General features: G+C 46.2%; 1 protein-coding gene across 1 annotated transcript in view; it reads right to left on the minus strand.

The window, feature by feature from the left end:
* The window catches only part of LOC146775989 (uncharacterized), a 649670-nt gene that overhangs the window by 464519 nt on the left and 163472 nt on the right, over positions 1-21679 (minus strand). The window contains exon 3 of the mRNA XM_085637079.1: positions 18931-19047. Within this exon, the coding sequence (XP_085493205.1) occupies positions 18931-19047 (117 nt within the window). The remainder of the gene's footprint in view (positions 1-18930; positions 19048-21679) is intronic.

Consider the following 21679-nt stretch of genomic DNA (forward strand, 5'->3'; position numbering starts at 1 on the left):
TCAATACTTGGCCAAAGTTGTCACTGTGTGCTGCGAGTCGATTTTGTTGCCACCCAATTTGATCTGACCCAATGTGTCAGTGTATAAAAACTGTATTGCTCTGAACAACAACTCTGTTGTGCTCACACCTCTAACTTCTTCCACAAACGGCCTCTGTCAGCTATCAAATCCTGTTTTGACTCTAATAAGTCATGAGTTCTGCAGCCGGTTTCTAATATGCAAGCAGAAAAGTACAAACATGAATAGGGCAAATATATTGTCTATTGTACAATACACTGGATGGAAGCCATTTAAAATCATGGAACAAAGGAGAATTTAACGATATATCTGTAAGAAACATAGGTTAGTTACAGATTCCTTACCTTACAATTACCCCCAGACGTCAGACTGGATCCGTAAAGCTTTTCTCCAGCAGTACCACTGCGGTTCGGAAGGGGGCATTGGTCGACTCCACGCTCCTCATTGGCGATGTGGTCGCTGGGATGCCGTTGCGGTAGCTACATAGACCCCGCTCTTGCGTGCTGACGTCAATTCTGTACACAACTTTCCACACTGGAAGCGCAGAGCCATGCATGACACTGACCACTGGTGCACAAAACTAAGGCCTTGAAAGGAGGTCCTTAACCCTAGAAGTCAGTTTGCAGAACAGGGAGGATGGGTAAGGCCATAAGTAATCTATAACTAACCTATTTTTCTTACAGATATATCATTACCGAAGGTAAGTAACTTGTTCATCTGAAAAAAAGTTAGTTATAGATTCCTTACCTTAGAATAGATACCCCAGCAATACCAACCCCAGAGGTGGGTCTGCGAACTAAGTTCGCACCAGAGAGTCCTGGTGAACAGAATGGCAAAAGAAGCCGTCTCTCCGGACTTGGCTGTCCATGCAGTAGTGTTTGGTGAATGTGTGCAGTGATGCCCATGTGGCTGTGGTGGCTGCCATCGCCCTGGTGGAATGGGCACGCAGTCCCACTGGAGGCTCCTTCTTTGCCAAAGAATAGCAAGCTTTGATACACAGAAGAACCCACCTGGAGATGGTCAGTTTGTGCATGCCCGACCTTTCTTAGCGCCCACGTAACCAACAAAGAGTTGGTCAGCCACCTGGAATCATTTGGTGCGATCCAAGTAGAAGGAAAGCACATGTTTTGGATCCAGATGGGGGAGCCTCTCTTCCTCTTTTGAAGGATGCAGAGGTGGAAAAAAGGTGGGCAAAGTGATATGTTTGGCCAATGTGGAAAGAAGTAACCACCTTGGGAAGAAAAGAAGATCTAGTTCTAAGGACGACCTTGTCCAGATGGACAGCCAGAATGGGAGGCTTGGAAGTAAGAGCTTGTAGTTCACTCACCCTACATGCAGAGGTGATGGCCACCAGAAAGGCAGTTTTCAAAGTGAGAAGTCTGAGATGACAGTTATTGTAGCGGCTCAAAGGGAGCACACATGAGGTAGGTAAGAACCAAGTTCAAGTCCCACTGAGGCATTACGAAGGTAACAGGAGGAAAAAGATGAGTAATGCCCTTAATGAATCTATTTACAACAGGGGACTTAAAAAGAGATGGCTGATCAGGAAGCCTAAGGAAGGATGAAATGGCTGAGAGGTAGCCCTTTAGAGTGCCCAGAGCAGAGCCCTGCTGGGCCAGAGAAAGGAGGAACAAGAGAACCTCAGTAAGAGGGGCGGAAAGGGGATCCACTGCCTTTGCTGTGCACCATACCACAAATTTGTTCCATCTGCAGGCGTATACCGTCATAGTGGAGGGACGCCTGGCTGCCAAGATAACATCCCAGACTTCGGGAGGCAGGTCAAATGACATCAACTGCCGCCACTCAATCTCCACGCAAGGAGGTGGAGGCTGGCAAGGTTCGGGTGGAGGACTGTTCCCTGCTGCTGCGACAGAAGATCCTCCCGAAGAGGCAGTCTGATCGGAGGATCGATGGCCATGTTGAGCTTTGTGCCCAATGCGGAGCCACAAGAATGACATGGGCCCGGTCGCGCTTGATCTTCTTCAGCACTCTGGGCAGAAGTGGTATAGGCGGAAAGGCGTATAGAAGACTTCAATGCCACTCGCGATGAAAAGTGTCGCCTAGCGAGTGCCGCTTTGGAAATTCCAACGCGCAGAACTGCTGACATTGCGTGTGCTCTTCGGTGGCAAATAGATCTAACCAAGGCTCTCCCCATTGCTGAAAGAGACCTTGCACCACCTCCGAGTGAAGACGCCATTTGTGATCCATCATGCACCTGCAGCTGAGTTCGTCTGCCCTGGCGTTCAGGGAATCTGCCAGGTGTTGAACCACCAGGGATATGCTCTGATGTTCCAGCCATGTCCAGAGGTGGAGGGCCTCCTGACATAGGGTCCACAACCACACCCCGCCTTGTTTGTTGCAGTACCACATGGCGGTGGTGTTTTCTGTGAACACCTGCACCACTCTACCCTGGACAGAGGGAAGGAATGCTTTGAGTGCAAGACAAATCGCCCAAAGCTCCAGAAGGTTGATATGGAGGCCGGACTACCCCAGAGATGAGAGGCCTCTAATCTCCGCCTCCCCCATGTGGCCGCCCCATCCCAGAAGTGATGCATCGTCACTACTGGGAACTATGGTTGGGTTGGGGAAGGGAGAGGGATCTGCCGCCAACCCAATTGTGGTTCGTGAGCCACTACTGCAATTGATGTGCAGTGCCCTCCGAGATATGGACACAATCGGACAAATTCCCCTGATGTTGTGCCACTGGAACTCCAGGTCCCACTGCAGAGCCCGCATATGCCATGTGGCCTGGTCCACCAGCAGGATGCCATCAGACCCAGCAGCCTGAGAGTCATCCTGATCAAAACCCAGAATAGAGGCTGAAAGATCAGAATCATAGCCTGAATATCCCGGACTCGCTGTTCGGGAGGATAAACCCGAAACTGCGTTGTGTCCAAAACCGCTACAATGAAGAAGAGCTTCTGAGAGGGGGTCAGGTGCGACTTCTGCACGTTGATGGGGAACCCCAGCGAATGCAGGAGGTCGGCCGTAGGCTGGAGGTGGGAGACAGCCTGGGGCGAGCCCACCTTCAACAGCCAGTCGTTGAGATAGGGAAAGACTGGAAACTCTGATCTGTGCAGATGAGCTGCAACCACCGCCATCACTTTCGTGAACACCTGAGGGGTGCTGGTAAGGCCAAAGGGGAGCAGGGTAAACTGAAAGTGCTTGTGGCCTACCGTGAACCACAGTTAACGCCGGTGGGCCGTCAGGACGGGGATGTGAAAGTAAGCATCTTGCAAGTCCAGTGCTACCATCCAGTCTCCAGGGTCGAGGGCAGACAAGACTCGAGCGAGCGTCAACATTTTGAACTTCTCCTTCCTGAGGAAGCGGTTGACATTCCTCAGATCCAAGATAGGACGCAGGCCTTTGTCCTTCTTGGGCAGCAGAAAGTAGTGGGAATAGCAACCACGACCTACTTCTGGGGCAGGAACGTGCTTGATGGCTCCATTGGCCAAGAGTGCCTAGACTTCCTGTTGGAGAAGGGCCAGATGATCCTCCGACATGCGATGGTACTGAGGTGGCAGGGATAGATGGGTAGTCTCAAAAGGGCAGGAGCAGCCCCTTTGGACTTCCTGCAAAACCCACCTGTCCGACGTGATGGTGCGCCAGTGGGGGAGGTGCTGGAGAATCCTGCCACCCACTGGCATTTGGTGGCCCTAAAAAGGTCGGACTAGGAGGGTTTGGAGGCTGCTGCAGAGGGGGCTGTGGTGGACTGGCCCGCCCGCTGGCCCCCAAAACCACGGAGCTGGCTCCTACGTCCCCGGCCGCGCAGAGGATTAACAGCTTGCGCCGGCCTGTGGATCTGGGCGGGACATGGCGGGGCACCCCTTCCATAGCTACGAAAGGGGTGAAAGGCAGACTGTGCAGGGCGGGTGGTGGAGAGGCCAAAGGACCTGGCCATAGCCCGAAAGTCCTTAAAGCGCTCCAGAGTGTTGTCTGCCTTGTTGCCAAAAAGACTACTGACATGTAAATCGTCCTGCCTAGTGAGTTGGCGGTATCCAGCCCACAGTGGATGGTAAACTTTGCTACGTCTCTCCCTTCGGCAGCTGCTCGAGAGAGCACAGCCCGGGCCTCCTCCGGGCACTGAGGCAGCACTTGCGTAATCGTATCCTACACGGAGTGGGTGTAAAGGCCCAACAGACATGCGGTGTTTACCGACCGCAGTCCCAAACTGGAGGAAGAAAACATCTTCCCAAGATGGTCCAGCTTTTTGGATTCCCTATCAGGTGGAGCGGTAGGGAATGCACCCTTGGAGGTGGAGGTTTGAACCACCAAGCTCTCAGGGTGGGGTGTTGGGAGATGAAAGTGGTGTCACCCGGGACCGGGTGGTGGCATCGGGAAATCATCCTGTTCCCCTGTGTTGAGCCTGGACCAGGTGCCCAAAAGAATGTCCGTGAGGGCTTCATTAAATGGAAATAGGGGCTCCGTAGAGCTTGCTGCCAGTTGAAGCACCTCTATCAGGAGGTTATTACTGACTGCCACCGTAGGTAGCTCGAGGTGGAGAGCCTCGCCCGCCCTACGTAACACCACTGCGTATGACTCCCCCTCCTCCGTAGCTGGAGGAGACAACATGCCAAGGTCTGGTGAGGTATCCAGACCACTGGCTTCCCCCAGTTCCTCTCACCAGTCCTGTTCATACACCAACTGGTCGGTTAAAGGGTCCCCAGACCCCTCCCAGTCCTCCTCACCCTCCTCTGGCTGGCAATCTGGACTCAAAGAGCCAGGGTAGAACTGGGGCACAAAAGTACCCGTCGGCACTGGATCCGGCGTCGGTCCAGGCAGGTCCAACTCCGTGTCTACCTCGAGGCCGGGGTCGGCGTAGGCTTGGGACACAGCCAATGCCGGTTGCGAATGTGGTGCTGGTGAAATCGGCGCCGGGGAAACCGTAACAAGGTCGACCGGTGCCAATCCGGATCCAGGCCTGAATCCAAGGGGACCCTGCAGTGCCTGGGCAGATGCCGAAGGCCCAGGGCCCCCAGCCGAGTCCGCTGGTCCCGAAGGCATGCCGGCAGAGTCATGCTGCCTAAAGATGGCGAGCATCGCTTCGTAAAACTGACACAGCGGGAGGGGCAGCATCCGCATCCCTCATTGTGTCAGCCGACGGATGTGGAGAAGTCTAAGAGCGACAATGCTTCTTTGACTTCTTGTGCTTTGACTTACCTGACTCTGAGTGCGAAGACTTAGATGAAGAACGATGTTGGCTCTGTGACTGGTCCTTCGACCTCCTCCATGACCAGGACCTCGAGCCACGCAGAGCAGACTGCCGGGCCTCGAGTAGCTTTCGGGACCGCTCCAGCAAAGACTTCAGGGCCATGGTTCGTCAGTCGGAGCACGACGTGGGGTCGTGGTCACGCTCCAGGCAGTAGAGGCACACGTGGAGCGGATTCGTCACAGACATCGATCAGTTATAGGAACCGCGAGCCTTGAAGCCGGGCATCCCTCGTGCACCAGGAGTCAATGGACTCAATAAACAAGTCAACAAAAGTAAAAATAAAGTCTAAAAAAAAGTGACTGGAGGTACTGCTCTCTTCCGATCTGCACTTGCTGGTGAGGAAAAAGAAAGTACTGAAAGCGCGCGAGGGCGGCGTCTATGTAGCTACTGCTATGTCATCCCGGCAACCGCGACACCAACGATGAACGCGGAGTCGACCAATGCCACCTTCTAATGCGTGGGGGTTCTGCTGACGAAAAACTTTCCGGAAAAGGTCTGATGCCTGGGGGTAATTCTAAGCTAAGGAATCTATAACTAACTGTTTCTTTCAGATATTATACTTCATTACAAATGTGGCAGATGCCTGTCCGCTTTTTTACAAGTGCATTAAAGCCTATGCCATTTCAAATATGATGAATGCGATATCAGCCACAATTTCATGAAGTATCCTGTCAGCTCAAAAATATATGAGGTCCAAAGTTATTATTTACAATCCATGTTTTTAACATTGGCAATGAGACGGGATGCATACAATTGTGCTTCCTCCTTTAGCAGGGCTGAATGCCTGTAGTTGCCTGGGTACGATTTAGAGCCCTCATTATAAAAGGGATATAGTATAGAACCATTTATAATAGTTGCTATCATTACAAACCATCATAGATGCTGTCTTCTACCTTTGCAACAATTGCGCTTTGTGATCATTTGCTATATTATTCTCTAATTTTTCCCCTTATAAATCAGGCTGTAATTGTACATGAGCTAGTGATGTCGTATCCCAAACTAAAGCCATTTATAATTTCCTTCCCTCCATATAGCCCTATTGTCCAGCCTATCTAAAAAGTCTCAGAACCCTCTAGAATCGTTCCTCTTCCAGGTGTTTCATAAGTGTATCCACTGTTTCTTGAAATTCCGCCTTTTTGTGTCCCACATAGCTCAAATTATAATTTGAATGGTGCAATGTAAAACTCTGTATAAATGCTTGCTCATCCAGAGCAGGCTTGACTTTGTGCACATCCCTTGCCAGTTTACTTTTCTGAGGTCTGGGGTTGGGTGTGAACCAAATTGAACTAGAAATGTTTTATGCTGAAAGTAAGTTTAGCATTAGTCTTCGGGTTATTAGTGAATCTAAGTAGCAAGGCATAATTTTACAGTGTTGGGGACCCCAAATTACCTAAAGGTTAAGTTATGAGATAAAGCAAATAACTGTGGAGCTACTACTGATCTCAACAGTGATAATTCACCCATTGCCAGCAGACCCCATCTTATTCTTTTCATTTCTGTGCATCCTGCTGGAGCACCTGCTGCAGTTATCATATCTGTCGAAATTACATCTGCTGGTATTTAATTATTTGTTTGTTGTGTGCAGCAAATGCCAACATTAATTTTATACCAAAGGTAGGGGTGGTGGGGGGAATACGACAAGTGCTAGCATAAAACAATTACTAGAAACAAAATAAATCTAACATATGCAACATTTCAAGAGTCCATTACGCACCAGGAGAGAGATTGTTCAAAAGGATATTCTTCAGAGTGACTTTCAAAAATTGTTTGTATCAGGGAAGTTTTGCAGTGTGCAGGAAAATCATTCCATAGGTCTGTCCCTGCATAGAGCAGCATTTTCCCCCAAGATTTTTTCATGGCCATTAGGAGATGATGAGCTTAATGTACTTTTGTTGAGTGGAGGTTTCGTCTGCTACCAATAAGTATGCAATGTATTTAAGGTTTTTTGATTTGTGGACGTTCAGTTGGTATAGAGGGTGCTTAGTATAAATTATTATTTGATACGAATCCAATTTAATTAAGCAGAAATGTGATCATGTTTTTCAGACTGAATGAAAGTCTGGCCGCTCTGTTTTGAACCATTTGCAATTTAGACAGTGTCTTGAATGGGACATTAAGAAAGACAGTAGAGCAGAAGAAAAGTCTAAGTAGCAAAATTAATTAAATGGTGCGTGTCATTTGGAAAATGCTGGCTGAGGAGCAGAATTTAGATATTTTGTAGATAAGTCGGGATTACGATCCTGTACCACTTAAATTTGTATCCATTGGACCGTTTTCCATTTATTGTTCTTTTCTCTATATTTATACCTCCTTAATACTGCTGCTCATCTTACAGCGTTCCAGAACTATTGCATTTTCATTGTTGTTTTGGCACCAGGGAATTCCATGGCTGATGAAGCCCTGAAAGCAACAGTTCGCACTGCTGCAGTTGCTGCAATTACTCGTTCAAGTATGAGGATAGACAGAGATGTTATGGTGGCTGTCAATGCTGCTTGCAACGACTCTCACCTGCTGAAAGCCTTTTCACTCAAGTACTCCTACAAGTTAGATGCATAAAATATTACATATACTAACATTCCTGGAGAGGGAGATAGAATAATACCAAACACGGATAGCAGGATTGGTTTAATACTAGCTGCACACAAGGGTCTGGCATCTGTTCATGCAGGCGTGGCTGCTACAATTTCATTAATGCAGTAAGACTACTGGTGGCCAGGTCTTTCCAAACAGACCAAGGACTTTATCCTTAAATGCGACATATGCCAGCAGACGAAGGGTTCCATCTTGGTGTATCCACCCCAGACACCTTTACTAATTTCAAACAAGCCTCTGCCTTGTGTTTATTTGGACCATTGTGGTCCTTTTTCATTAGATGGGGCTTACAAGCATATCTTGTTAGCAGTGGATTCCTGCTTTCGATTCCTGTGGGTATGGCCACAGAGGTCGGCTGGTGCCGGAACTGTTCTAAAGGATCTGTAAGTCTTCATTGGGACATATCCAGTAGGCACATTACATTCCGACCATGGTCCGGCGTTTAGCTCTAGGCTTACAAAGAGGCTTTGGGAAGTTTGGGTGTGAAACACACAAGATGATGGCCGGAATGTTGCACATTGGCAAAACATTCACCCCCAGTCACAGATCTGGGTTTAATCCATCGTTATTTTGCTCACCACACCACCCCAGTTCAGACATGGCCATATGCAAATCAGTCTTGACCCTGTGCCTCATGGGAACAGTCCAGCCCAAACTGCCAAACCATGTCTTCCCTGGACCGGAATCAAGCATCCTAGGACCGGTTTCGGGGTTTCACCCCTCTTCAGCCAGCATAGCTTGACTCCAGTGGCGTAGTGAGCATGGGAGCCACGTCTGGGCATACCCTTCCCACATAGGGCGAACAGCAAAACACAGAAGATGATGGACGGAATGGTTTTTCCTGATTATAAATGGACACTATCTCCCAGGACACTCTGCAGTACAACTGGTGAACTTGGTTCTTAAACCTCGTTCGTCATCACACTGAGAACAAAGAGGCCTTTCCATAGTGAAAATTTCAGCTGTTCTAGTTCCAGGTGGGATTGTTTGGGATAGGGTATCATATGATGTGTATGGCCCTACTGAACAGTTACAAATTCCATACCTGTTTAAAATATCATTGAATGATGTAATTACCCCTAGTACTGTTTTAGACCATTGGGACATTGATCCAGTGCATGAAATGCTAGAAGACCTAAAGCATTCAACTGTGTTTTCTTCTAATGAACTGTATGAATTATGATGAAATGTTTTGTTTTCAAAATTACGGTCATCATTTTTCTGCATAAAGAAAATATTCCATGTGCTGTGTTCAAGTACACACAATGGGAACATTGCCGTACATCGCCACGGGAGAATTCAAAAACATTTGCACAGAAGGTTGCTTATTTTTCTGGGTATGATATATCTGACCCTGCTTCTTATTACTATAGGCTTGCACCTTCACCTGCAAAGAAAAATATGCTGACCGACACCAAGCTGATATATTCGGCTTCTTTTCTTTCCCAGCTGTCTGTACAATGTTTCAACTTTAGGAGGGACACTATAGATGTAATATCAATTTGAGGTACAAATGACTTGCAAGTTCAGGGAACTGAGGTCTTGTTTAGAGCATGCCTATCACTATAGGAGATAGAGGAGCTACCGCGCACTAACTTTCCACTACATTTTGGAATGTTGGTGCACCGCATTGTTAACATGTCTAGTACAGTTAGAATAGCAAACTTTTTTTAAAGTATAAGCTCTGACTTGGTTAGCACCTTCCAGACAGTTTTCGGAGTTATTCCATCCTTCATACACTCCGTGCTGGAAGCATTTTTGGAGGTCTTCTACTGGTCCTCTTCCTGATTGTTGGGGCAGTGATTTACATTTTATTGCTCCACAATGGATGTCCCATTTCAAGAAGAAATGGAGCTGGCACTACCTCATGTGCTATTGTGCCGTGAATGCATGGCACACTGCTTTGGTTCACCTTTGTGTTGAGAACTGTTTGAGCATTGGTTCTTACCATTTCAGCCTGTTTGGCTTCACTGCATACAGCCCATATTCCGCTGTCTACTGTGCACTTTCGAGTGTGCCTTGGACTTGTGCATAGGAACACAATTGTTTGAGCCTTTGGACATAAATGTACTGGTGGACCCCTTAATGGCTGTTCGAAATTCGGGTCTCTAGTTGACAGAGGTTTTTCACCCTGTCCAAGTAGGGACCCCTTATTTTAGTTAGGGTAAGGGAGTCACACAGCTAAGATAACCCCTGCTCACACCCTTGGTAGTTTGTCACGAGCAGTCAGGCTTGTCTCAGAGACAATGTATAAAGAAGTTGTACCAACACACACAGTAACACACTGAAAACACTACAAATGGACACCACACCAGTTTAGAAAAATAATCAATATTTATCTGACTAAAACAAGACCAAAACGAGAAACAATCCAACATACACAAGTAAAGATATCACTTTTAAAAGGTTCAAAACAGTTCAGTCCATAGGAAGCTATAGATGCATCACTTTTATCAGAAAGTAGTGGGGATGCATCAAACTAAAAGATAAAAACAGGTGCTTGGGAGGTGAGGCACCAGAGAAGCAAAGTGATGCGTCAATTCTTTACACCCAGGGGAGGTGATGTGTCGATTCCCTAATGCCAGGGAGGGGATGCATCGATTTCTTACTACCAGGGGAGGTGATGTGTCATTTTCCTTACTGCAGCGCAGGGGAGGTAACCCGGTGATTCCTTACTGTCAGGGAAGGTGATGCACTGATTCCTTACTATAAGGGGAGGTGATGCGTTGAACTCTGGACACCCTGCCTCGGTTCCTTACTGCTGGGCAACATCGATGATGAACTTGGCGCACAGGTGTGATGTGTTGAAAATCTGGACACGCTGAGTCAATGCGGCGGTGACGAAACAGGCGCTGCGTAGATTTTCCAGCCTCGAACCGGATGATGCATTGATTTTCCAGCTGCACAGCGGGCGTGCGTCGTATTCGCAGCAGGTGTCTTGGACTTCAGAGACATTGTGCTCAGGACTCAGGCTACAGTGTTTCTTCAGCCACACAGCAGGTGCTGCATGGATTCTTCAGCCGCACCACGGTGATGTGTTGATTTTTCAACCGCACTGCGGTGCTTCGTCAGGAAAAACAGGCAATGGAGGTCAATGCATGGGTTTTCTTAGTCCTCTGCAGCAAAAGCCACCTCCAAGGGCCCAGAACTGGAATTGGCACCCCTTGGCAGGTCAGAACTCCCAGCAGAGGGGTTCAGGAGCTGCAGATGAAGTGTTTGATGACCGTGAGACTACTTAACAGGAAGCAAGCGCACACACAAGCCCTTTGAGAACCTTGGCAAGCAGGATGAGTCCAGTCCTTTTACTGCCCAAGACAGAAGCAGAAACCAGCGCTCCAGCACAGCTAAGCACACAGCAAAGTGGCAGTCTGTCCTGACAGGTTCTCCAGCTCTTCTTCTTGGCAGAATGTCCTCTTAGTCCAGAAGTGTTTTTAAGGTTGTGGTTGTCACAGCTCCAGTACTTATACCAGTTTCTGCCTTTGAAGTAGGCAAACTTCAAAGGAAAATCATTGTGGTGTACAAGACCCTGCCTTTCCCTGACCTGGCTCCAGACACACTTCAGGGGGGGCTGGAGACAGCTTTGTGTGAGGATAGGCACATCCCTATTCAGGTGTCAGTGACAACTCCTCCCACCACTTTAGCTCAGGAAGGCCCATCAGCCTGGTGATGACCCATTAGGATATGCAAGCCACATCTCAGCTCCCTTTCTGTGACTGTCTAGAGTAAATGCACAAACAGCCCAACTGTACCTCCCTCAGACGTGGATTACAAAGACACGCAGGGGCACAGAATGGCAAAGCAAGAAAATGCCCACTTTCTAAACGTGGCATTTTGAAACACTCAATTTAAAAACCAACTCCACTAAAAAATGTATTTTTAAATTGTGAGTTCAGGGGCCCTAAGCTCAAAATCTCTATCTGTTCCCAATTGGAAGTTACACTTGTAAGATGTTACAAGACAGCTCCAATAATAACCTATGGGAGTGATAGTCCTTGCAATAGTTAAAAAACGAAACTAGTAGAATTTCACTATCAGGACATGTACAGCACACCAGTACATGTCCTACCTTTCAAATACACAGCACCCTGTCCATGGGGCTACCTTGGCTTAACTTGGGGGTTCCTTATTTGTAGTAAAAGGGAAGGTTTGGGCCTGGCAAGTGGGTGCACTTGCCAGGTCGACATGGCAGTTTAAAACTACACACACAGACACTGCAGTGGCAAATCTTAGACATGATTTCAAGGTTACTCATGTGGGTGGCACAATCAGTGCTGCAGGCCCACTAGCAACCTTTGATTTATAGGGCCTGGGCACACCTGGTGCACTTTACTAGGGACTTACTAGTAAACCAAATATGTCAATCCTGGATAACCAAATACAATTTACCCAGCTGCTAGCTGATCCCTCTGCGAGGAGTAATGTCCAACCTGTGACCAAGATAGAGACCTACATGCCTTCCCTTCAGGTAACAGGGGTTGGATCCTCCAATAGGGGATTCTTGGCAGATCACTCACACACACCCTAGACACTTAGGTTAGGGAACGCATAGAAGGAATACCTTATCTAGATATTGTTTCATATACTTGCATATATACAATGTTTAACAAGACTGTGAAACTGTTAATTCTGTTAACTAGCCTTATACTGCTAATTACTCGTATCTGCTTCTGTCTATTGATCATTGCAGCACATATATTCTATACAAGAATCAGGATGGTTCAATAAAGATTGAAAATGCCCCTCTGTGTATTCTTTGTATATTTCTCTGAGAGGGAGCACGAGTGACTGAGTGAAAGGGTTCTAGATCTGTTACCACAATTCCTAGGGATATCATGGTTGTCATGTGTTGTGGTTGTCCAAGTTATTCACAACCTGTCTATGTTTAGGAGTGATTATGGTGTATTGTGAGCTAGTAAAACATATCCTAAGGGGGTGAACAGAATCAGTCCTCCACCATCCCCAAGTTTATGTTGTCCAACAAATGCTCAGTTTCTACTAAAAAGTGGAAACTGCATGACAATGTGTCCCAAACAACCTTCAAGGAAACACATCCATTCATACACACCCATGCATTCATCTTTCAACCCACAAACAAGAATTCACCCTAACTTGCACCCTCCTTCCATGCAACCACACCCATCCATCTCACCACTTACCCACTATTGTATGCACCTAATACCATTGAACCATCTATTCTATCTTGCATGTTATACATACACACAACCATTAACCAATCTGTACTTAGTACATCTACCTCGGTCTGCTAGGGCCCTATGGGTTTTGCTTGACTGCTTGTTGGTCTGTATTTTTTTTTTCTGTATGTGTATTTAGGTTTATTTACATCTAGTTATTGGAAGTGTAATATTCATGTTGTATGTATGTTTTCTATGTGTGCTTCACAACATGACACAATGTGACAGCAGTAACAATAAAGATGACCTACAGCTAAAACACACAGACCTTTTCCATTTAAATTTCACGGTTGCCTTAGATACACACATCTGTATGACTCTGAATTTTGTCCTAGGAGTATACAACGTATTAATGTTTAATATAATTAAGTGATAGACCTACTAGCTGAAGCGAGCTAAACTTTGGCAGAATTGACTCCTGCATACATTCGGAAGTGTGTTTTTTTTTTAAACTTCACAAACATTTTAAGACCTTCAGAAAATGTGAAAAGCAACACAAAAATATTTTTTGTTGGAAAATGTGCTTGACGCCAAAGTTAAAATATGCACATTTTAACAGTGAAAAATGTGTGAATGTGTCAAAAATGCACCTATGGAAGACTTATACTGACAGAGGATAATATCTTGAAATAAAGTATAATTTAGAGCATACCAAAGTACACCTACAAATGGCACTTTAATTGCGAGTTATCATTCCAGACAGATGCCAGGAAATATGCTCGAAGTTGATTTTTGTCTTTCCAATGACACTATTCAGGATTATAAAGAGTTACTAACTAGCCTTTAACGTCTACTGAATTGAAGTCGACGCGGTGACCTCTTGTGCCTATTTCCTGCAACTGAACTTTTGAAATGAGCACAGTTTCAGCTAATACTGCTGGAAACCATAATCATTTTCTTGACAACGTGTTAAATTTGAGCAATTCGATCATTCCAGTTTTGCTACAATGAGCATCCCTCCGAGCCAGGCAGAGGAGGAAACATGTAGCATGCCTTCGCCCTTTAGTCGCACTTAACATATTCTGGCACTTCATCGTGGAGCAAATCAAAGCATTACAAAATATGTCAAGAAGATTGTTGACCAATCAGCAACGGCTAAAAAAAATGAAGGGCAAATCACTAATTTTATTAGTATTGAGTATTTTATTCTCAGACAGTCATCCTTGTTTGAGATCCCCAGAGTGCCAGACACAATTCCACATTGTGAAATGTCATTAAGAACATTTTTCACGTAATTGCGCCTTTCTTATCAGCCCGGCACTTGTAAGGTGCGATGGCTTTCAGCATGATGGCCTGTCATCGCGGACAATCAGTGCCGTGGTAAACAATGCCCAGTTACGTTTGACTGTGATACAGAATCCAGAAAATTAATCAGTCGCCTTTATGGCATATCTGGCGCAGTGAGCCTGATTTATACTGTACTGAAAACCCTCGCATGCAGCACAGGGGTGGAAGCGGAAATTAATACTATAAACCTGTCTCGAAACATTTTAATCGAAATGGAGCCTCGGAGATTTGAATGCTTTGCATCTGTGAAATGAAATTCTCTAATTCTCTGCAGGCACCAGCACATTATTGCTTCAATGGGCCCCATCTTCAGTCTTCTATCTATTAAAAACACATCTTTTTAAGCGATCCATCTTTAGTGCACGTATCTGTGCATCCTTGGAGCATGGCTGGGGCGCGAAACAGATTGCACGTGCTCGTTAAAGGGCGTGTGCTCGTGTACTAAAGAGAAAAGGAGGCACCCATAATTGGATGGCTTCGAAAAATTGAATTTATTGTCTGTGAGTTACGGATTACATCATTATTATTGAAGGGGCTCACTGGGCCATGCCTAGTCACTCCAAATTACCCTCCACACAATATTCCTTATCCATTAGGATGAAAATGATTTCCAGATTTTTACATTTTAGATCTAATGAAAGAATGGAGTTTGCTGTTAGTTTGAAGATGTGCCAATTTAAGGAACTTCTATCATAGGGCACGTTAGATAGGGGATTTCATAAGGAGGAAATTAAATTAAAGTTCATCATCCAAGTGACTGATACCGTATAAGGAGCTGCACATTAGGTGATTAGCAAATGAATTAGGTCCTATCTCAATCAATCAAATAATCTTTATTCGATCATTTCCCAGATGGTCATAAAAGACGCACATGATTTAAAACACATGAATTAATATAAAAACAGTCAAATAGGTCCTATCTAATAAATTGAGTGTTTATGGCACCAATTGGAAGCAGATGACAGTGGGATGAAGAAAAACAAAGGTTGCGTAATTGCCCCAATTTTACTTTACGCACTTTAGGGAAACAGCAAGGCTGTTCTGCTTTAGGCAAAGGGCCGGACAGGCCTTTTATACCACCGAACATTTCCCAGTAAGTTGGGGCCCTTGGAAGCCAGTTTAGCAAGCTGGTGGCCACCCCCACTGCCTATGTCACTTTCCCCAGTTCCTGAGATTAAATGCACCAGGAACGAAAGGCTTTAAGAGAGTGAAAAAGAGAGGCAGGGAGGAGGAAGGTAGACAGAAAACGATCAGAGAGGGAAAGAGCTAGAGGAGAGAAAGAAAGAGAGAATGAATAGATGGATAGAAAAAGAAATAGTGCAAGGAAGTTAAGAAAGCATGGCTAGTTTGAACATTTAGGCCAGGGCTTCTTTTGATTTCCCAAACCAGTCCTGTTGGGCAATTGTTTGAGCTTCAAGGGAAAGCAAGAAGCCCCAGCATAAGGCAGATAAACCAACTATTAAGCTTAAATGAAACAAATGTCTGCGTTTGCAACAAATAGACATATTTATAAAGGTCTTCTAGTGTAGGAAATTCGGGTTTCATCAGTCAAGCATGAATAAGCGAAGCTCAAAAAAGATAACCTACTCATAATTTCCAAAGTTATGAAGTTGTTCCCTTGCATCTTAGCATCTCTGTCACATTGTTCAAATCATTTTATTGTGAAGTTCTGAAAATCTGCAATGGGAAACAGTATTAAGAGGCTCTTCTAAACTACCATTTAAAGGTGAGCTGTTGATGTCAGTATCATGGTTGCTACTAACACATGTCGATCAGGAAACACAATTAAAATATTTCAATAAAAACACATATATTGGCAAGAAATAATGTTGTGTAGTTCCAACGAATCCGTGGGACCTGCACATTTCTTGGTACAACATAAACTTTGGGTGAGGTGCCTAGACTGATTCCAGGCACCCCCACAGGGTATGTTGGGCTTTAGACCAGCTAGCTCACAGTGCCATCGTAAGCCCCCTAACCTCACCAGGTAGCGAATGGTTTCTGGCAACCACTGAACATGACAATCTTGACCCCTCAGGGATCGTGGAAACCGATCTGAACCTTTCGCTCAGTCACTTGCGCTCACTAGTGCTCTGAGAAATATACAGAGAATACACAGTGGGATGTTTTCAATATATTTATTGAACCAATGTTATTATTGTATAGAATACATGTACTGCAATAATCAGTAGACAAAAGCAGATGAAAGTGATTACTAGCACCAAAAGGGTAAATAGTAGATACAGTTCTACCATGGTGTTAAAACAGTGTATGTATGTAGGCATGTAAATAAGGCAGTAATTAGGTGTACTCATAATATATAAAACCCTACTCTAAGTGTACCTAGAGTGTGACTAGGTGTAGGGCCAAGAATCTCCCCAAGGAACGATCCAACCCCATTACATGGCGGGAGAGAATGAAGGACCCCATCTGGGTAACAAACTGGGCCCCACTCACGAGATGTCACACCGCTGCATAGTGAAGTTGCAGCTTGCAGGGATCCTCGGTGTCAGCTGAAGTGCCTCCTCTGCTAATCTATTGGGATACTCATTATTTATAATAGAAAGCAGCCTTGCAATGTACGTTATAGATTAGCAATGTTATGGATATATAGATAGCTCTGTCACCACATGGATGAAGATAGAATGACCTTTGTACATAGTGCGTGTTAGAAATGGGGTTTCTGGTTGGCTAGGTTATGCACCTAAGCCAGGCAGAAGCAGCCACTCTAGTAGGGCAAGGGAGTTCCACACTGAAGATAAACCCCTGCTCACCCCCTTGGTAGCTTGGCAGAGCAGTCAGGCTTATCCCAGAGGCAATGTGGAAAGTGTTGGTGCAACACACTCACACAACAGTGACACACTAGGTACACCACAAAGAGACTCCACACATAGTTATATAAAAATATCCTTTGTATTATTCATAAAAACAAATTAGATCACAATCACATATATTACTGTGCCACTAGGCACTTGACATGACTTCACAGGGATTACACAAAAAACTTTGACAATGGAGCAATTGTCATAACACCATCAGCAGTGCACTATAGTAAACACTTGTAAGCTGAATGTTATGAAAACCACAATATGTCATGGAACACCTCACCCCCAGTATGGCTGTATCCACATGAAACACATGATGAGGGAAAACATACAACTCATAACATCAGGGCACAACACCTATGAATTGCCAGATGTCCACAAACTATCAGCGCGCACATGCGGCAGGTGTTGAGTACAAATACCATCAACGAATGCCCTCGGGTGCAGCTCCTCCACACTCTTATTACCCGTCATCTGGGAATTCTCCTCCACAGCGTGGTGCACAGAAGCCCTCTGGCCTCTATCACATGAAATGCAAAAACAACAGTTGATGGACAGAATGCAGAACAATGTCATACATTCACCCCAGTACAGAGATCTGGGCCTAAATCCATCGTTTTTTTGCTCACCATGCCGTTCCAGTTTGAACCCAGCCATATTCAAATCAGTCTTGACCCTGTGCCTCATGGGAACAGTCCAGCCCGAACTGGATTCAAGACAGCCTGGCTGATGAGGGTTATGAACCCGAAACTGGTCCCAGGATGCTTGTTTCCGGTCCAGGGAAGACATGTCTTGGCAGTTCAGGCTGGACTGTTACCATGAGGCACAGGGTCGGACTGATTTGCATATGGCCATGTCTGAACTGGGGTGGTGGATTGAGCTAAAGAATGATGATGGATTAAACCCAGATCTGTTGACTTGGGGTGAGTGTTTGATTTGCTCAAGCGCTCCGTCCATCATCCCCTTTGGTACCGTCTATCACGGGAAAGGCAGTAATTACTGCTCCCGACCAGGACTTCCAACACTACTCCTAATTTCAGTTGAGGAGTGGGGTCCACTATTTAGGTTTCCCCTTTATGCCCCAAGAAGTGAGGGGCAACTGCCAACAACACGAGGCACAGCTGCCAAGAACACGGGAGAGGGGACCGGCCACTACTTCAGGCCAACAGGGCTAGACGTGCCCGCTCTCGCAGTATGCCCACAACCTTCAGGCCCCCCCCCCACCCCCCACAGGAGGCAAAGAATCACCCAAAGAATGCCTACGAATGCAGTGAAGGGGGAATGGTGATCCCACACCTGCCTTCTCTTCCCTGGGATGCCAAATGAGATGGGGTCACTCACTCACCTACCTTGGGCAGCACCGGCTCCCACTGTTACAGGTGCATTGTCTCATGCACGTCTCCTTCCCTGTCCACCTTGATTTGAACACATATCAGCAGAAACAGAGTAAATGGTAATATAACACTAGTATCTTGTAGAAGGCATCCTGTTCATATATGTATTTACTGTAAATTATGTTCATGTATTATGTCATGTTCTTAAACTGTGGCTCTATCATGCCATAAGTAATTGAAGAATGTGTCGTTATTCTGTGCAAAGCTTGGGCCTGAAAGACAGTTGGGCCACACCCAGGACCACACCCAGTAATCCCTGGGCCTGAAAGACAGTTGAAAGCCACACCCAGTTTGCCACAAACCCTGGGCCTGAAAGACAGTTGGGCCACACCCAGCACCTGCTTAGGAGCCTATTTAAACCACTCCTCTTCACTATTCAGTGCTTGGCCTCGTTGCTTCAACACACTTACCTGGCTCCAGCTTTTCCGATCGGCATCTCCTGCTTGACAGCCTTGCATCAGCAATTTCCTGGCTTCCTGGTTCCGTGCTGAGTCTCCCGTCTGACGTCTTCTTCCGTGTCGTGTTCCCTGAAAAGAAGCGCACAGAGAAAACATGCTTTAAGGTATTTTTTGGAAGACAACTATCCCACGGTGAGTCTGCTTACATTAGAACTTGGAACATTGTTTTTAGAACTTGGAACATTGCTCTTTGAACTGCTCAAATTATCCGAACTATATTTCTTGGACTGAAGGAAATCACTTCATTTCAAGTGTTACAGCGTGTTTTCCCGTAGTACCCAGAAACTATTGACATTTATAAAACAAAGAAGATTGTGCCTTTTTAAAAGTGTGAAAATAGTTATCGCAAAGCAAAGTTAGCCTTAAGAATCACAACAGCACAGATGTGATTTTGACTATTATTATTTTGTATGCAGTATTTTGTTCCTTTATGGCAGAAGGTTGTTTTGGCAGCATTTGAACTTCTGTGCACTCAAGGCATCTGATCCTAAGCTGGGCATATAAGGATTCAGGTACCTATGCTGATGAACATAACTAAATGCTATCATGATTGTTAAACTTATTTGACAGTATGTTAATGATTGTATTGTTTATTGCAGATTGCATAAATCGACAAGTAGATTGTTAGATCAACCCAAAATTCTGTTGAAACCTACGTAGTCTGTAGGTAAGAATTATTGGAGACTTTTGGTTACAAGTTTATGATAACTGTAAGAAGATACTGCCTCACAGATATACACATTGTTTATCTTCTGTGTTTTGTACTTAGGAGTCTAGTAGAAAACTCAAGCCACTATCCAGTTACATTCCTGTTTATTGTATCCTGTGAATACTCAAGTCCCCTGAAGCCCTGGTCCCCCTAAAAGAAGACCGCTGGAATCTTCTTGTTTCTCTTCTCTTGTCATCCCAACCCCTTTTCCCCCCTGAGACTACCGGACTGATCCTAAGTTATATCTTGGTATCACGCTGCTAGTTTCTAGAGGGATTGGGGACCTGTCCTCATATCGTCATCAAGGTGAAACAATCTGGAGCACAGGTGAGTGCCTCCTAACACCCTTTGCATGGCGAGACAAAGAGCGAAGTCTCCATCGTCTTTGCCCTCCTCCACATGACCTTCCACAGCAGCGGGCCCCACTCTTCTACGACGCGGGCGCTACTAGGCAACTGGCAACCCCGGACCTGGGTTTCCTCCTCCATGGTGGGTGCTGCTGCAGCAGGAGTCTGCGAGGCTCTGGCTTGTTGTGGTGTTGGTGCCGCAGGTGGGGGCCCAGCTCTTTTCTGTTCCAGAGGCACTTTGGAGGTTTCTCTCCCAAAAGTTGCAGCGCTTTCCTCTCTGGCACTGAAAGTGATGAGGGAAGCACCCTCCAGCGCTCCACTAGAGCTGCTAACCAAACAACTCACAGGGTGAGAAGCACAGCGTTCAACCAGCACTGCTTCAAATTACCCAGTGCCAGCCATACAACCCAGGTAAATCCATGGGGGTGCCAACAACCGAGCCCAGGCAGGCCAGCACAAGGTTCCAGGCACCAACAGTGGCAGTCCTATCTCTCCACCCAGCAGGCGACAGGCCAGGAACCCTGAGTAATCCAGTCCAATGGAGGTCCCTCCTGGCCAGGTGCAGTTGTTAGGGCCAGCAGCCCCTGGTTCTACATCCCACACAGTCTTTTCTTCTTTCATAGGGTCCCAGCCCCTATACTTCTATTACCAATGTCTTTGTTCTGGGGGGACTTCAAACACAACATTAAAGTGCACAACACCCCCATCCATATTTCCAGCCCAGGCACCAGACACACCACGGGGGAAGAGCCAACATTGTGGGAGATCGGCACAGCCCTATTCAGGTGCAGGTGCAACTCATCCCGCCACTCCAAAGGCAGACCAGGCCTATTCAAGTGCAAGGGAAAACTACTCCTGCTACTCTAAATTCAGCCAACGTCTATTCAGTCTTGCGCTGAGTAACCCAGGAAAGGCAGGACACACCTCAACTCCCCCCTTGGGACTGGCTGGAGGGAATGCATATCTCCTCTGCTCTGTCAGTCAGAACCAGATGGTCAATACACATCCAGGCAGGGCACAAAAAGACATAAGCACAAAGAGCTTCCCACTTCTAAAAGTGCAACAACAACAATAGATGGACAGAATGCAGAACGCTGTCATATATTCACCCCAGTACAGAGATCTGGGCCTAAATCCATCTTTTTTTGCTCACCATGCCATTCCAGTTTAAACCCAGCCTTATGCAAATCAGTCTTGACCATGTGCCCAATGGGAACAGTCCAGCCCAAACTGCCAGGCCAGGTCCTCCCTGGACTGGAAACAAGCATCCTAGGACCGGTTTCGGGGTTTCACCCCTCATCAACCCGGATAGCTCGACTCCAGTGGCATGGAGAGCACAGGACCCACATCTGGGCATACCCATCCCACTCGGGGTGACAAATGCAAAAACAACAATTGATGGACAGAATGCAGAGCAATGTCATACATTCACCCCAGTATAGAGATCTGGGCCTAAATCCATTGTTTTCTTGCTCACCATGCCATTCCAGCTTGAACCCAGCCAAATGAAAATCAGTCTTGACCCTGTGCCCAATGGGAACAGTCCAGCCCGCACTGCTAGGCCAGGTCCTCCCTGGTCTGGAAAAAAGAATCTTAGGACCAGTTTCGGGGTTTAGCCCTAAGTTGGCAGTGTATGCCCAGACAT

This window comes from Triturus cristatus, chromosome 12, assembly GCF_964204655.1.
Source record: "Triturus cristatus chromosome 12, aTriCri1.1, whole genome shotgun sequence".
NCBI classification, from domain to species: domain Eukaryota; kingdom Metazoa; phylum Chordata; class Amphibia; order Caudata; family Salamandridae; genus Triturus; species Triturus cristatus.